Raw genomic sequence first — 18,430 nt, 5'->3', positions numbered from 1 at the left:
TTCAGCCAGTGCCTGCTGGACCAAAAACATGTCCCGGTGTGCTGCTGGTACAGCCTCACCCCCCTTTGGGAAAGCAGCAGCCAACCATTCCGCGCCGTTTTTCCTGTGAAGAGAGTAAACGCCATAGCACAGCAAGCATGGACCCTGCTGAGACCATGGACCCTGCTGAGACCATGGACCTGATGAGACAGTAATGCATCGTGCAAGTTTAAACGCTCGCGCACTCTTCTGCTGTCTATGCTGAGCCATGACCTTGAAATTCAGGAGGAGGGGGAGGAGGAGGTGGAAGGAGGAGGGACAGGAGGAGGACTTGGAGTTGAGGAGGCACGCTGCGCACCGACAGGAGCGATGTTAATGATGGTGATGATGACGACATAGAGAGTGATCTCTCCTAACCGCAGGACCCAGCATTTTGGAGCTACTGCTGGTAATGGGTCAGCTTCTGCCATTGAACGCCGATTTGGGCACGGGAACAAGCACAGACTGGTGGACGCGCATAGTTTTGCAGGTGTGGGACGATTCCCAGTGGCTGCATAACTTCGCATGCGTAAGAGCACTTCTTTGAACTTTGTACTTCTTTCCCCTGCCCTGAAACGCCCTAAATACTGACATTGAGGCAGCTCTCTCACTGTGGAGAAGCGTAGTGTGCCCTCTTGGAAGTCTTGCAACTCCAGACAGCAACGTCAGGCGCCAATCAATTTGGAGTCGGGAAATCTTCCGTGGGGGCTGCTGTGATGCAGTAGCCAAAGCAATGTTAGGTGTTGCTGCAGAGTTTGTGACTCTGGGAAACGTGCAGGGGATAGTGGATGGCTTTGCTGCATGGGATTCCCTAACTGTGGAGGGCCATGATGGAAATAGGTTCCCTATCTTGGCCCCAGGAGCCCAGGGCGCCGAGTCGTGAACCGCAAGGGGTACTTTTCCATGGTGCTGCAAGCACTGGTGGATCACAAGGGATTTCGTACCAGCATCCGTGGGATGGCCAGGAGGGTTCATGACGCGCGCGTCTTCAAGATTACAGTACATCTATCTTAACAGACTGCATCAAGGAAACTTACTCCCAAGTCCGAACAATATTAACAGTTGGGATTGTAGGATTGCTTCTGTTATCCTGGTGACCCAGCTACCCCTTGATGCCGTGGCTCATGAGCCATACACAGGTCTGCTGGACAGTGCTTTCTAGACGCTGTTCACTACAGGCTGAGCAAGTGCAGGATGGTGGCCTCAGAGTGTGCCTCTGGGCGTCTTAAAGGGCGGCTTTTCGAGTTTTAACCAGGAAGTGGGAACTATGGGATAGCTGTGTCACAGCTACCCACAGTGCACTGCTCCTGAAATCGAAGTAAGACATGGGCCATGGACGCACAACTTCGATTTGAGATTCGTGGTGTGGACGCTCTAATTCGAATTTATAAATTCGGTTTTATAAATTCGATTTAGATAACTTCGATTTACTTCTGCCGTGTAGACAAGGCCTAAGTATGTGACTAGTCACATTGTTTTCCTGGACTGCTCATGTGCTCAACATTCAGCTTGTGCTTAAGTGATCTGCTGGATTAGGTCTGAAATCATTCCCCAGACTGAACATGTTCAGTGTTTTCTCTCTTTTGTATAAAGAATGAGGACCATGAAAGCTTATGCCCAAATAAATTTGTTAGTCTGTAAAGTGCCACAAGGACTCCTCGTTCTTTTTGCTGATACAGACTAACACGGCTACCACTCTGAAACCTCTCTTTGTATAGTAGATCTCACAGGAGGAAATTTGCCCCGCACAGATGGTCCACACAGGGGCTATGCAGACACCATTTAAACCCTATGGGATTTAAATGGGATTAAAGTGATCTGTAGGCTCTGTCTGGGCTATCTGTCTGGGGTCAGTCCCACCCACGCTGCAGCTATACCACAAAGCTCTCTACACTGCAAAGCTACCCAGCATATAGGGTAGCCTTTAACCTGACTCCTAACTCTACCCCAGCCTGCTAAATCACCTCATGTACCACAGAACCAAAATGACACCATATGCAGTGGCATGACTTTTCCTTGAGTTCTGAGACCTTAATGGAAACTGGCATCTCTGGTTACAATAGGGGTTTTAGCAGGGCTGGTGCAAGGAAGTTTCGCGCCCTAGGCGAAACTTCCAGCTTGCGCCCCCCCAACCCTGCAGCAGCTCCTCGCCCTGAAGTGTGCCCCCTGCCCCTGCAGAAGCTCCCTACCCCCTAGCCCCAGGAGCCCTGTGGTACCTCCCCACCCCTACTCACTTCTGCTCTGCGTCCTCCCCAAGCATGCTGTCCTGCTCTAATTCTCCTCCCAGGCTTGCCGCGCCAAACAGCTGATTGGTGCCACAAGCCTGGGAGGTGGGAGAAGTGAAGCAGCAACTGCGCAGTGGAACCCCCGGGCTGCCAGTGGCACGCTGACCCAGGCATGAGTGGCAAGTTTGTAGAAATTTTTGGTGGTTCTCAAAAACCTGCCCCCCCAAACTCCACCCCCACTTGCCTAAGGCTCTGGAGGGATTTGGGGGGAGCTCCTGGGTACAGGTCCTGAGCTGGGGATTAGGGTGCAGGAGGGTGCAGGCTTTGGATGGAGTTTGGTGTGCTGGGTGCAGGCTCTGGGCTGGGCAGGACGGTGGGTGTGCAGGAGGGGGTGAGGGGTGCAGGCTTTGGGATGGAGTTTGGGTGCAGGCTGGGGGTGGGTGTAGGAAAGGGTGAGGGGTGCAGCTCTGGGAGGGAGTTTGGGTGGAAGGATGTGTGTGGGAAAGGGGATGGTGGTGCACGCTTGGAGGGGAGTGCATGCTCTGGGAGGGAGTTTGGGATAGGAGGAGTGCAGGGGGCTGAGGGTTCGGGGCTGAGGATGAGGGATCATGATGCAGGATGGGCTCAGTGCTAGGCAGAGGCTGGGTGTGGGATGAGGGCTGAGGGATGGGGTTCATGATGTGGAGGCTCAGGCTAAGACAGAGGATTAGGTGCAGGGAGATAGGGTGGGCTGAGGATGAGGGTTCATGCTGCAGGGGGGCTGAGGGCTGGGGCAAGAGCATTAGGGTGCAGGAGGATGAGGGTTGGGCCTGAGGATGAAGGGTTCATGATGCGGGGGGCTGAGGGCTGGGGAAGAGGATTAGGGTGGCAGGGGGATGAGAATTGGGGCTGAAGATGAGGGATTGATGTGGGGGGCTCAGGGCTGAGGCAGAGATTAGGATGTGGGGGCTGAGGGGTTTGGGGTGTTGGAGAGACTCAGGCGAGGGCAGAAGCACACGAGGTAAGGGCAGCCTGCCCTGCCAGTAGGAGGTGGGGGCACTGGGACCCTGGGACAGCAGACAGTAGTTCTGCCGGGAGCGCTCTACTCCAGCAACAGAAGCAGGCAGGGGAGAGACGCTGTTCTACTTTCTGTGAGGCATTGATGCAGCAGGGCGTGGGGGGGAGACCTGCTGGGGGCTGGGGCCCGCTCCAAATATTGCTGGAGCAGGGCCCCCGGCCCTGAATATTGCTGGTGCTTGAGCACCGCAAACATATAGAACCTGCCTCCTATAACCCCTGGGCTGCTGGCTGCCGCGGCGGCACACTGACCCAGGGGACACCCTGGGCTGCCCGCTGCCGATGCCGCCGGCAGCTCAGAGTCCCTCTCGATCCCAGCAGCAGTGGCTGCTCAACACTTAAAAAAAAATTGGGGGGCGCTGCTTTTTGGCGCCCCAAATCTTGTGCCCTAGGCAACCGCCTAGTCCGCCTAAATGGTTGCACCGGCCCTGGGTTTTAGTGAACTTCTGCAGGATTTAGAGTGTTCCTTACTGCTCCATTTTAGGAAGGATGGAAGCCCCAAATGCAACGGACTTGTTGGACTTGACTTATCCTGCAGGGCACACTCCTGCTTTCCTGTATGCCCCAACTCGGAATTCCACTGCATTCCTCTGCTCTCCCATGTTCCTTAGCAAAAATGCTATGGTAGTGGCACAGACACTGAAGTAACGCTATAGTCATTCTGGTGCTTTAGATCATGAAAGTGGCCCATGACTTTCAATGCACTCTGTAGTACTTATTTATATAAAAGATCTCAGAACCTGCCAGATTCTGCGTCCCAGCTCAGCTACAGAAAAGGAATTCTCCTTGTTTTCATATCCCACCCACCCCCTCCCCACCGTGTTTTGCTGTCACTTCAGCTCTGCACTGTGGCATTCAGTGCTTAATTTGTGCCAGGGCTTGCAAGAGCTGACCCCCTGCACCTCTAGGCTTGGCAATTCATAACTCTGGCAGCTCTGGGCTTGCTGTGTCAGTTATGGAAATTTAAAAAAACAAACAAAAAATCCTGCTTGAGCAGCTCTTTCATTACAAATTAAGCACTGGTGGCATCACAGGAGTTCCCCAGTTTTCCTTCCTCCCAAATCCAGAGAAACCTGCACCCAGCTTCTATAGCACTTATACATGAGCTCCGTCCCCATAACAAACTGAATTCAGTGATCACCTCCTCCTGCACGTTGTGTAACTTCTATACTTTGGACTGAAGGCAGCTCTGATCAGGTAACATAATCCCAGACATGATTGCAATTGCAGGCACTTCCATCCAGGTCTAAGCACATCCTACCATTTTCTTAAGCATGCAATGAACCCATTAAACATTGCACTTGGATACAATCACACTTACTCAAGGCCTCTGAACTTTGGTGTCTGCATAATTGTGCTGTACCTCTGGGCTTTAGGCTGCTATTGAGGCTATGCATAAGATAAAGTACCATGCTGGGAAGTGGAGGAGTTGAAGGGAGGGGAAATGTATTCTGCATAAAAATGGCATTTGTTTCCTCTAGCCTGTGAATTCCACCCTTTCAGTCAAAGTTGATTCTCGCTCTCCTATCCTAGTCTCTCTTTACTTGCCACTGTTCACAGCCAGAACACCTGCTCTCTCGCCAGGCTAGATAATGCTTCTCGGTGACTTATCTGCCACCAGAGGGAATTGCGAGGCAATAGAAGCGAGGAAGCTTATCTTCTCTCCTAGTAGTTACACACTAATGTATCATCTGGAGAGACTGGGGGGCTGACACTGCACTCACTGGTTTTACATGAGTACAGCTCAGATGATTTCAGTGCATTTGCTGCTGGTCTATACTAGCAGGAGTGACAGCAGAATCAGGCCATGTGTTCTGATGACAGTGGAGGCAGGGGGGTAAATCATGAACCAAAGTCAATAGTCTCCCCTGCTCTGTCCCTAGGAGTGCAAAGTGGATGATAACTGGCCCAGTCTCCATCACTGAAGATTCCTACAGTGTTGGGGAATCACCACGAGGGTTAAAGCCAGCATATCCTGGTCCTAAGAAGACAGCTTCTGTTGCAGCCAGTGGTGGAGGATTTGGCTGTGTTTGAGGCATAGTCTCTGTTCCACTCAGCAGACTCAGGCACAACAGAAAGTTTGGGCCTGTATTCCTGCACTGAATGTTAGAATGTAACCATGGGTCAGCATTGCATTTTGTTATGGCTTTTTTTCCTTGATCACTATTTAGCACGGCAAAAAGAGGGACAAAACTGGATTTTGATACAGTGAATACTACTGAAGTAATTCTAACACAAAATGTTAGAAACCAAACAAATTCATGTGAGGAAACTCATGTCTACACTGCAAGTAAAGGTGTGATGGTAGCATGAGTAAGCATACCCGTGTTAGCTTTAATCTAGTCAGCATGGGTTACAGTAACAGTGTAGATATGGTTGCATGGACTAGCAACCAAAGTGCAAGTCTTTCAGGTACCATGGGTATGTACTCTGGTTGTTAGCCCATGCAGAAGCTTATGCCAGCATATCTATGCTCCTATTGTTATTTGTCCCAACTAGATCAAAGCTAGCATGGGTAAGCCTACCCATACTACAATCACATCTTCGTGGTGTAGACAGAGACTAGGGGCAGGTCTACACTACAGCCAGGATTGACAGTCTGAGATCAATCCACCAGTGGTCAATTTAGCGGGTCTAGTGAAGACCCCAAATCGACTGCAGATAGCTCTCCAGTCAGCCCCTGTACTCTACCTCTGATGAGAGGAGTAAGGTAAGTCAACGGGCGATTTTCTCCCTTTGACCACCCCCTCCCCTCGTGGTGCAGACCCCATAGTAACTCAACCTAAGGTACGTCGACTCCAGCTACATTATTCATGTAGCTGGAGTTTTGTAGCATAGGTCGACTTACCGTGCTAGTGTAGACATAGCCTAAGAGGTGAGGCTAGCTGAGAATCTTGGCAGCTCCCACACCATGTTGCCAAAGAGGCACAAGGTGTTCTGGGAGCAAAAATAGGATTGGAAGCAGGGAGATGACCATTGTGAGGGATGGACTGTTAGGTTTGCAACAATGGCATTGTGGGACAGTCATTAGAATTCAAAGCGGAGCGAATTCTAAGGCAGAAGATGCTGGATGAGGACTTGACTCTCGCTCCTAACATTCCTTCTCCTTTTTCATGGGTAAATAGTAGGACAAATAGCAAAACCAGAGTGTTTGGAGCTATCCAGTATTTTTTGAAACTATTTGTTTGATGTCAGTCATAAACTCCTCCTTATGATATGAAGATGGATCTATTCTTGTCCAAACCCTCTGAGGGACTAAATGCTTCATGAGGGTCAACATTTTGGGGGATTTGGAAACCATCAATGACATTTCAAAACTTTTTGAAAAACCGGAAATATTTTGACACAATTTTCATAAAATCAAAACATGTGGTGTAACTGTTTTTGTTTTGTTTTTTACCCAACCAGCTCTTCTGTGGGTGAACAGTGAGAGCTGAGAGTGGTCAGCACCTTGCAGAATCTGTCCCTAGCTCAGGAGAAAGCATGAGGCACCAAAAATAAACAGGTGTCTGTATGTAAAATTCATAAACCTGACTGAAGCAGGATTAGAAAAACAGCTCAGCTACTCTGTGGCTAAATGTCTTCTGCCCCTCCTGCCCACCATGAAGCGTTTGGAAAAATGGGAACTTCTGTACTGGCAGAAAAATCTGTAGCTTTCCCCAGTGCTGAGACATTTAAACCAAATGTCACTGCACCATGGCCATCATTTGAACATTATTATCATGGGTCGGGGAGGGCAGGGTTGCCAGTCTAAGGTCAAGGTGGCAGAATAAGTAGAAGACTGAGGAGAAAAACGCATTGTAGAGCAAAACAGATTTATATCCATGCCTCTCATGAAAAGGCAGAAGTTCCCTCACTTGGACTGGAATTATTGGAAAACACTACACAATATTATCTGGTAACTATGGAATTAATTTGTGTGATTGCTCCATTTCCTCCAGCCAAACGTTTAGCTCAGGAGTTTTCCAATATTCTCTGTGTTGCACTTACACCTTATCTGCTCATGAAACGTCTGTACATAATACTGGATTCTATTTTCTAGATCTGTGCATTGCATCCTCTATTGTTCAATCACGTTGCACAGAATAAAGTTTACCAAGAGGGGGATTGCATGGATCAGGGCAAGACTGCCCCTCAGCAGCGTTGGCAGCATAGGTATATAATTCTTACTCCTTCCTTCCCATCCCACTGGGCTCCCATTCCAGCTACCCTTATAGAGACAGTATCCAGTGTAGCAATTCCAACTGGCTAGTTGCGAAGACTCCATGCTTTGTCACAATACCTCCTAGATATGGCACTCTGAACCATAGATTTTTAACCCCAAGCTGTGTGTGAACTGGTCCAGGGTGAGGCACAATCCCCCTCCCTTTCTTTATGGCTCAATGGGAGGGGAATCATGAATGTATTTATTTTTAATAACATGGAGTCAAAGTATGGAAAAACGTGAGACCGACTGCCCTCTAGGCAGCCACTTATACTGCTTATAAAGCTGGCCCTACACAGGGGATTGATGAAGGAATACAGAGCTCTTCACCTCCAGGTCACCCCTTCGTGCCACGGTAACGCTTCTATGTATACAGGTAGTTGAATGAGAGCGAGAGGAGGGGATCACAAGTAATTATCTTGGATGCCAGTGCTGCTGAGGGGCCCCTGGTCTGCACAGTTCTCCTTAGTAACCTTGTTCTGAGTAACATTAGCTGATGAATAATGGATGATCCAACTCCAAGGCCTAGAAAATAAAATCCAGTGTCACTTACAGATGCTTCACGAGCAGATAAGGTGCAAGTGCAGCATAGGAAGAGCATTGGGAAACTCCTGGGCTAATGTTGTTTGACTGCAGAGAATGTAGCGGTGACACAAATTAATTCCATAGTTATTGGATAATATTGTCTGGTATTCTGCAATGATTCCAGTGAAAGCCATGGAACCTTCTGACCTTGCACAAGAGGCATGCAAATAGATCTGTAGCTGCAATGTGGTATTACATAAAGAGCTGGAAAAACCAGTAACATTTTTAAAGCAGTGGTCTATTTAAGCTGTAAGGGAGAAAAATAGGTTATCACTACTGCATAGACTCCCTGCAGAGCAATGAATCTCACCCTCAGAGAAGACAGTGTGCATTGTTCCTTGCTCTCCTTTTCCCCTGTTCCTTGTCCGTCAGGGGTAGAATGTAAGCTCTTTGGAGTAGATATCATTTCATATTATTATTGCTTGTATTAAAGTGGTGGTGAGGGGCCTCAATCAAGAATAAGGAGCCAGTTGGTCCAGGCACTGTACAAAAAGTCATTACCCCAGAGACTTCATAGTCTAGAATTATGATGGAACACCACAGATGAATAAAATAGACATATAGGGGTGCCTGGGGAGGATGAGTATGAGCATAATACATAGCAGTTACCCCCTGCCTAGCTAGCCATTGTCAGCAGTGTTCTGAAGGCAATGCATCGTGCTAGAGGTGAGTCTCAAGGAGGAGGAGAAGATAATAGCTTGATGGATTTGCCCACCTGGAAGGGGTGGCATGGGAGATGTCACAAATGTGTCTGAGTGAGAAGTGTACTACTCAGTAATAAAGGCCGGCCTCACTGATCGACTCAGGTGGCTCAGCATGGAACTAAGGTAAGAGATCTGTTGTGTACGGTGGTGCTAAAAGCCACAAGGGCCTCAAAAGCGAAGATGAGATGCTTGTGATGGATACGGAGGAGGAGGAGTCAGCGGAAGGGCTCAAAGAAGGAGGTTCATGTAGTTAGAACCATGTGCTAGGAAAATCATCCAGGCACCAGCATTTTAAATGGATCTGAGAAGGACAAGTTTGTTGCAGATGAGGTCAGAGAGGAAGAGATTAGAGGTGTCAAGGCATGAGAGAAGAGCCTAGACAAGAGCACTGGTAGTCTGGACAGACAGAAAAGCCCAGATCTTAGAAATGTTATATAGGAAGATGCAGGAAGACTGAGATGCTGCCTGGACGTGTGGGTCTAGAGGGGGTCAAGTCGAAGATGAAGCCTGCATGAGTGACTAGAAGGACAGTGGTTGTATCCATGGTGACAGAGAAGGGAGAGAGTTTTTGGGGAGAACAAGATGAAAAGCTCAGTTTTGGTCATGTTGCATTTAAGTTGATAGCTAGACATCCATGAGGAGATGTGAGAAAGACAGGCCAAGATGTGAGATTGGATGGAGGGAGGAAAGTGTGTAAAATCCCTAGCACTTAGTAGGCACTCATTTCAACACCCCTCGAAGGAAGGAAAAGACTCCCATTGTCTTCACTGGGCACTGAATCAGGCTTGACATAAATGAAACTATGGCAGGTGTGCTCTGAGCAGCTGTTGCTGAAAGCCATGACTGGCCGTGCTGTCAGGTGAGAATTAACACCCTCAGGTGTTTTGTGGTAATTATAAAATGTTGTACCAAATATTATTTCATAAAGACAATAATATTATTTATATTTATGTTACTGAGGTGACAAAACTGAATTCTGAACAGTGAATTGCACTGTTTTACAGTCACTGCCTGGAATTCTAATCAGCTCTATGGCGTTCATCGACCTGTTTTACAGACTTCATAAATTCCTCCGCTATTTGCTGTTGATTATATAAAAATTTATTGGTGTTATAGTTGCTCACATGACTGTCATAGCATGCATTGGTAGATTAATGCCCCCACCCCCTTCCAATCATTCAGTCTTATCTAGATACTGGACCAATTATTTTGTTTAAGCTACTGGAGAAGGAGGAAGAGTTTGCTACTGTCTTGTATTTATCTCATTTTAAGAAATTTTGAAAGCCTAAAAGCAAAATGTAATATCTTTCACCCCTAAAGTGATTCAGATCCAATATATATGGTAGGAATGGACCATGATTGCAATTTAGTAACAAGAATTTTATCAGCATACAAATCGCTGCTATGCATATAAAAGGCCAACTCATTTTTTATGAAAACACATGCACCTTGTGGCAATAAAACCTATTTGCTCTAATCAGCATTCAAGGTGGGGCCTCACAGCTGGGTGACATGAAACATAACTAATGGGGACTGACGTGTGTGTCACTGTTTAAAGTCCCTTCTATGCCACCGTGACTTCCTTTTGGTACATAACACTGTGGGGCTTCTAATAATAGCTTAAAATAAAAACCAGATTGAAAATATGGCATCTGAGACCTATGAAAAGGGATGTGAAGAAAAATGAACCTTTAGTCCAGGGGTAGGCAACCTATGGCATGCATACCGAAGGTGGCACGCGAGCTGATTTTTAGTGGCACTCACACTGCGCAGGTCCTGGCCACCGGTCCGAGGGGCTCTGCATTTTAATTTACTTTTAAATGAAGCTTCTTAAACATTTTAAAAACATTATTTACTTTACGTACAACAATAGTTTATTTATATATTATAGACCTATAGAAAAAGACCTTCTAAAAACATTAAAATGTATTACTGGCATGCAAAACCTTAATTTAGAGTGAATAAATGAAGACTCGGCACACCACTTCTGAAAGGTTGTCGACCCCTGCTTTAGTCATTCAGCTTATGATGTGTAGCATGTGTCTATACAAGTGTGCGTATAAAAATGACAGGCCAGTGGGAAATGAAGCCATTTCAAGGTTTTATTATACTATCATTCATGACAATATGGACAGTACACAGTTTATACACCTCTGGTGCAGTTATACACCACACTTTTTCTAGAGTAAGGTCTAGGGGAAATTGTGGTTTAATATTCTTGTAACGTGTTAGGGACCTTTTCTTAAGTGTAAATCAAGATGCACATCAGTAACCAACTGTAAAAGTGGGGCTCTTAGCCATCAAGTTACTTATTTTGAACTTTAATTATACAAGACAAAAAGGCCCCAATCCAACAGAGCACTTAAGTCGGAGCTTAACTTTAAGCAGCGGAGTAGTCTCATTGAAATCAATGGGACTGCTCAGGTACCTGCTTAAAGTTAAGCAGGTGCTTAAGTGCTTTGCAGGATCAGGCCTCCACAGCAGAGAGAAGGATATTCCTTTTAGTATATAGGAACTTCTGATAAGTTATTTCTTATCTCAAAAATCCATCTCCCTATTTTTCCTGCCTCATGCATTTAAAATATATGACAAGTGGCCAACTGGTTTTAAATACCTTTTTATTTCTTGTGGACTGGAAACAGTCCACGGGGATCAACCCATTTCCTCCTCCACCTGACAACCTCTGGGCAGGGCTAGATGCTTAATGCCACTTCTGCATCAAGCAGAAGGTGTTGCCCCAGCACAGCAAGAGATGCTTCCTCTACACTGTCTGCTGATTGTGTTGCTTCTGTAATACCATTCCACCTCAGGGAGCTAAGGAGCAAGCACAGACCTTTCACTTGGATCCACACATGCCATGAGAGGCCATTAGCAGCCTGCCCTTGCTTCAGCCTCCAATATCCAATTCAATGTTAAACTGTGGCAGGGATATCTTCTGAAGCAACAGTCTCCCTAGAGTCCCCCTAGAACAGTATTGCTATGAGGCCTTAGCTCCTGTGCACAGCAGAGGATGGCTGGTCACCATTCTGCAGACTTGGCAGTCCATGCATCGTCAGATTCTGCTGCCTGCTCTAGCTTTTTAGTTCACGTCTATGGTTTTCCTAATTTTCAACAAGTTAGAAAATAATTATTTAAAATGCAGCTTGATAGCAGTGAGATGGCTGAACCAAACACACCTGTGTTAGGCTCTCCACGTCCTCTGTCTCAGTGATTCTCTGCCTTTTCCACACTGATAAGGCTATTTTGCAACAAATATTTTTCAGGATGCTTCCATCCCCTTTTTTGTCTAGCCACATAAGGGAGGATGGCCATGATCCCCCACAACCTATTAATAGGCCCCAGATAGGGTCATGATCCTGGGCAGAATGCTTTTCCTCCCCAGTGCACCCCTTCAAACAGCCCCCCCATAGTGATGGGCAAAGAACAGCAGCGAGGCTGTTATTCTCATGTTGCCTGTAGATGCAGACCCTCTGCCTAGCAGATTGAGTCGTGACTGGGTGAAGCTTAGCGGCTGGTGTTCTGCAGAAGATCAGACTAAATGATCAGCATGGTCCCTTTGGGCTTTAAAATCTGACATGACAAGGAGACCCAAATCTTGGAGTTGTGGAGAAATTGACTAATGTTCCCAGACAGGATCACCACCAAAATGCTACATTTCAGGGCTCAGCAGAGCAGAGATCGTCCCTCTGATGAGGCTGGCTCCTCTTTTGGCAGTGGAATGTCTGTAACAATGGAAGGTGGGAGCGCTGCTACCTTGCTGTCAAACAGGTTTGGAAATAACTGAGCAGGAAACACCAGGGTCAAGCAACAACATATGGAGAGAGAGCCCCTGTATCAATCCTGGTGGGAGGTCATGCTCAGTGGAGCCCTCTTGTTCTGGCAGATAGATTTCAGCAATCACTATAGGACTCTCAATTTGTAAGCTTGTGCCAATCAATCAGAGTTTAAAGTGGGGGATCATATGAGGGAGCACAGCTTCCCTTGCTTGGCTTAAGGCAGAGAGAGCGAGAGCTTATGCCTTTTCTCTTCTAGGTTTAGGAGAACTTGACTGTCCCAGAGCTCCTCCCTCCCCCCCCCGCCCCGCCTCTTCACTGGCTGGTGATGTGAGGGAGAATCTGAAGTGGGAGCAGCAGAAGGAGCTGGTGCCTGGCTGAGGAGTTGATGGGTCTCTGAGTCTTTCCTGCCACTAGGCAGAGCAGCAGCATCTGCATCTGGTGGGAGGAGAATTGTCCAGGCTGGGAGGCCCAGTCTGCCTCCTCCTCATGCCTTGCTGGTTCCTCCTATGCCCTTGGGCATGGGGGTGGGGGAAGTGGCAGATCCTGTTTCACTCAGCTCTCCCTCCCCTTGGGGAGCAAGGAAGGGAGACCCTGCTGCTGACTTCCCCTCCCTTAGACAGAGTGGCCTTGTCAGTTGTCTCTCCCCTCTTGGCACTACAGAGTGGAAAGAGAGGCTGGGAGAACAAGTGTTTTTCCCCCCCAAACACATACACACATACTCTTTGTCTGGCTCCAGGTCTACTTGGGGACATGGATTCCTTTCAGCTATGCTGATTCCTTTGTTCTGTTCTCTTCCACATGCCATGTCCCATCACATGAGATGACACAACGTCCTCTCATAATGTGATGTCAATACTTATGAGTCAAGGCGGGTGACTTAATATATTTATTGGACCAGTTCCTATAATGCCTCAGCCACCTTGTGTCTCTGATCTCCTGGGACCAACATGGCTACAACAACACTGCAAACCTCAATACCTATGACAATCTGCAACCACCACAATGGTTGCACTCCCCTCACCTGTGTGGACCTATTTTAACCACTGGTGCTCTGGCTGTGACTTTCACAGAGGCTTACTTGGCTTTGGTTTAGCAAACTGGAGCTGCTGAGCCAGCAAGCTCCAAGAGCCTAGTCTTTGCCTTGACATCAGCCTGCCAGCCAAATGCTGATAGAGTTGTTTTACAGAACTGAGGGTCTCTAGATAAGCTCAGGGGGATCGAGCTGCTGTGACAGGCCTGAACCTTGGTAACAGGCTACCATGCTAAAACTGCTGAGTTAGTTGCTACAGAGGGCAGTGCTTTGGCATTATCTGGGCAAACTAGAGAAACTCATCCAGAGAACTTAGTGGTGCATGCTTGGTATTGAACCAGAATGCTATGGCTGTGATGGGGTGGATCAACCCCACACTGGTGACGCCAGGGTTAAAAACTGGCTTTGGGCCCAAGAGACCATGCTTCCTCATTCTTGTGGGCATGTGCCCAGTGGAGGGAGAATATAAAAGGAAGCTGCTCAGCTCAGTGTGGACTGGCTGAGAAGGAGAATGGATGAATGCTGCAGACTCCTGCTGAGAAGCCACCGGGACTCCGGACCGCTGAGGCTGTGCTCCTTAGCCATGCTGCAGGAAGCCTTTCGACCACGGGGACTGAAGGAGATGATGCACTGGAGGGGATCCCAGAGACAGAGCAAAGGGTAGGAAGTGACCCAGGGAATGCATTTGGGGATATGGAGCCCTGAGCCTTGTACCAGGGTAACTGGTTTTGAAAGGCCCTAGGTCAGAAGCAGCTGGACTAGGGTGAGCTGGAGTTCCTCTACCCTCCGCACATCCACCACACGGCACCCTAGCCAGTAAAGAAAGCAGCCTACTTGGACTCTTGTCCTTGGGCGATACAGCTGCTGGCCGCGGTGGCCACTGGGTCCTTGCTATGAGGCATTACCGCTGCCAGAGAGAGGGAGCCATCTTGGACCCTGGCCATGAGGCCCTACTGCCACCAAAGAGAGGCGGTGCCTTGGGACCCCGCTGACCCTTTGCGATGGCTCTTCAGCAAGTAATCCACAAGGAGGTGTCTGCCGTGATGTTAGCTCAGCATGCTATTCCCATGCTCAGGAAAGCAGATATCTCAGTGAAGCACTATCACTGTGAATTGACTTTAAATGACTCTCAACTCCTGGCCAACCCCCATGGAATAATGTCCTTTTCTACCTAGCTGGGTCAAGCATGACTGGGGGAGAGGCTGGAGCTTCACACTGGAACACTTGGCAGAGAGACAGCGTATCTCAACATTGCATGCTCAGACTGGACTCTGATGCAGTGTGAGCCTAAGTCCCCACTCACAAATCTGTCTGACACAGATCAGCATGCATGCAGGACCTGGGTCCTAGGACCCTGTTAGGAGGGGTGGCTCTGAGTCATAGAATATCAGGGTTGGAAGGGACCTCAGGAGATCATCTAGTCCAATCCCCTGCTCAAAGCAGGACCAGTCCCCACTTAGATCATCCAACAGATTTTTGCCCCATATCCCTAAATGGCCCCCTCAAGGACTGAGCTCACAACGCTGGGTTTAGCAGGCCAATGCTCAAACCACTGAGCTATTCCTCCCCCAAGACACTGGTCCAGCCCTGTCATTTTGCAGCTTAAGCTGCAGATGCAAGTCAGAAGATCGGTGTAGTGCATTATGGACTTGTTAGCACAGCTGTGAGACCTGGGTCCAGCAATTGTAAACCGAGGCAGTGTGGATGCCCAAGCACTGGCTCGGAAACACCAAGTCCACAAGCCTTGGTCCCACAGACCTGGGTTTACAATGAAGTGTAGACGTACGCTTGGAGGCCTACTTAAGAGGGGGTGCAGCTCCGTGGAGGAGGCAACCATCGCAACATGTAAGAAGGACTTTGGAGGGGCCCTGCCCAGCCTGAAACATAGATAAATCATGGAATCACAGAAGGGGGGAGATCTGTCTTAGTACTCTTGTTAGTTTCAAAGATCTCTAACTGTTGGGTGCTTTAAGAGTAAAATCACTGTGGTTTAGAAATTCCTTTGCTGTGTTCCTTGCTTTCCTGCCAGATTGTCCCTGAAGGTTTAAACTGGAAGCCCAAAGCCTAGGTAGAATGCTGGGGGAGCATGTATCTGTGACTGGGGAGCTTGGGAAATCTTAAATGCTGGATTTAGGGTAACTGGATGGCAGAACCTCCCTGTCCCAAGGAAGAGTATCAGGCAAGAGGTCTGAGCCCAGGAGTGTATCCTAAGAAACAGTGACTAGACTCTCTACCCAGACTCAGTTGGCTTGGAAGCACAAGTCCACTGTCAACAGACTGGTGACTGCATGGAGTGGGCCAGGTTGTAACAGTACGTTTCAGTTAGCCCTCAAAAGGCATCAGGCAAAGGAAAAGGAAAAAAGAACTAGCGGATTATGTCCCAAATACTGGAAAAAGGAGCATGCAGTTCAAGAGGTTTCATTGTCAGACACTATTCATGACTTCGTGTGGGAAGGGTGACCTTTGCTCATTCGTAGAAAAGCTTCTAATTGGCCTCTGAAGTAATTAGGTTCCATGATGAGTCATGCATAGTGAATTAAGCAAGGGTCATGATATAAATGAACCAGGTGTCATTATCAGCACCTATCACTGATGCAGTTTATTGCTTATTCCCGTAAAGGCTCTGTGCAAACTCACCTGTACATGGTACTGTGATGTCTCATGCATAATTACATTGGAGTTGGAGTATTTCTTCCTTTGTTCTGAAAAAAGAAGAAAACAAGCCTTGCGTTTAATGTTCATTTATCAGTGAAATAGGATCCAAGGACGTAGTTCACATGACTGGCTCTACTGCCTTTCTCACTCCTTCTGAATTCATTGGATTAATCAAATCCATTGGAAACAGGGCATGTGTAGAAAAATATATTAATCTTTATTACAAAGACTCACAAACAACACGTCTGGATTTTCATATTACCGGTAACTTGATTTCTGAAAGCCAGGGGCAGAGTGCTTGTTTGTCAAGGAAATGAAACTTAAAAAGCCAGATAAACTATGAAGTTATCAGAAGAAAGCTAGTGAGTTATGGCTCCCCTGCCTGAGAAAACTGGCTCAGGGCCACAAAGCAAAATTGATCTGAAAAGGAAATTATGAACACCCACCACCCTGCACAAAAACTCTACATTACAACTGGGCAAAATGTCTGACAAAACTTTTTTTTAATGCAGATTCAGGTCAAATTTACCAAATTGTTTCTGTCCAAATAAAAAAAAAAAAATCAAAACTTTTTTTCTTTTGATATTTTCAAAGACATCAATAATACTTTCAATAAAATTTTGGAAAACTGAAAATAGGTTGTTTTTTTTAAACTCTGAAAAATGTACTGGGAGGGATTTGAAAAAAAAAATTAAATGTCAGTTTTTTGAGCAGCATTAATCATCACGTTTAGGGGTTAACCTGGAGAGCTACAATAGTTACATCAAAAAGTCTTGATGCCTGATGATGCTCACATCCTCTCAATACAATCTCATAGTGTATAAAGAAGTGGGTTTATTCTCCCCCCCCATCAGACTAAATTGATGTGCTTTGCATCTTTTAAGCTACTCTGACAAGCAGTCTGCACGCATGGGCTTCATCTCCCACACTTCCATTCCTAGCAGCTGTTTTCCCTATTGTATAATCCCAAGCATTGTGGTCTCCCAGGCATAGCTCTAGGAGTTGACAGATCTTGACTTCTAATCCTGGCTCTGCCACTGCTTGCTGTATGGCCACGGGTGAGTCACTTTACCTCTCAGTCTGTTTTCCCCATCTGTGAAATGGGGATATCACTACTTATAGGGCTGTTTTGAGCGTTAATTATTTCACATCTGTCCCTTGCATTAAATATGTCAAGAAGTATATGAATGTTAAAATTACAACTTTCTAGAGCTTACCTTCCAGCTGCTGCTATTTATTTAGTGTCACAAGGGTGCCACAGGGCTTTACAAATCTAAAAAACCTGCAAGCTCCCCACCCTGAGGAACTCATTATCCAAGAATCCAGTCCAACTCCTACTAAAGTCAACAGTCAACTCCTATTGTCTTCAATGGGAATGGAATCAGATCATAAACTAAGGCTATGGTTACGCTACGGAGTTTACAGTGGGGCAGCTGCACCAATGCAGCTGTGCTGCTAGTGCAGATGCTCTAAGATGATGGGAGAGAGCTCTCCTGTCAATTACTCCAGTCCCAGTGAGCAGCAGTAGCTATGTCAGCAGGAGAGAATCTCCCAGCGGCATTGTGCTGTCTACACCAGCACTTAGTGTAACTTACTTACCAGCTCAGGGGGCTGGTTTATTCACACACCTACGGAACATAATTTATACTGACATAAGCTGTGGTGTGTATGTAGCCTAAAAGGGTGAGTATCAAACATGGAGGAGGAAGGAGGGGATGGGATAGGAAGAGGGATGCCCAGACAAGGGGAAGGGGAGAATCATGTGCAGAGCATCTGGCTTGCTTTCACACAACAAGCTTTTGTAACAGGAATTGTGTTGCTTCATATGTTTATTTATAGACAGGCATGCACCTATTGTATCATGATCGGGTGCGGCAGTGACCATAAGGAACACCCAAGCAGAGATTAGCAGTGGAAAGCAGGCAGGGTGTTTGGAGGAAGCAGTGAAAAGAGGCAAGGGAGAGTGCTTGGTGCTCCAGAGAAAGGAGGCGGCTCCAAGCATGGACAGGAAATGGCCCAGCATCAGGAGTGGGAGAAGACAGCAAGGTATAGCGGTGCTAGCAATGCACTGAGTGACAAGACAGGAGGAAATGAGAGCTGAGAGGCAGGCAGGAGCAGAACTCTGCAAACCCTGAAGTGAGGAGAAGGAAGCTGAATACGATGCAGAAGGAGGCGGA

General features: G+C 47.3%; 1 protein-coding gene across 2 annotated transcripts in view; it reads right to left on the bottom strand.

The window, feature by feature from the left end:
• The window catches only part of EPS8L2 (EPS8 signaling adaptor L2), a 122,651-nt gene that overhangs the window by 41,417 nt on the left and 62,804 nt on the right, over nucleotides 1-18,430 (bottom strand). For both annotated transcript variants that reach the window (XM_075065071.1, XM_032804205.2), the window contains exon 4: nucleotides 16,236-16,300. In XM_075065071.1, coding sequence (XP_074921172.1) covers nucleotides 16,236-16,300 — 65 coding nt within the window. The remainder of the gene's footprint in view (nucleotides 1-16,235; nucleotides 16,301-18,430) is intronic.

The sequence above is a fragment of the Chelonoidis abingdonii genome, chromosome 4 (assembly GCF_003597395.2).
Source record: "Chelonoidis abingdonii isolate Lonesome George chromosome 4, CheloAbing_2.0, whole genome shotgun sequence".
Lineage (NCBI taxonomy): Eukaryota > Metazoa > Chordata > Testudines > Testudinidae > Chelonoidis > Chelonoidis abingdonii.
This window is presented reverse-complemented; position numbering and strand designations above follow the sequence as displayed.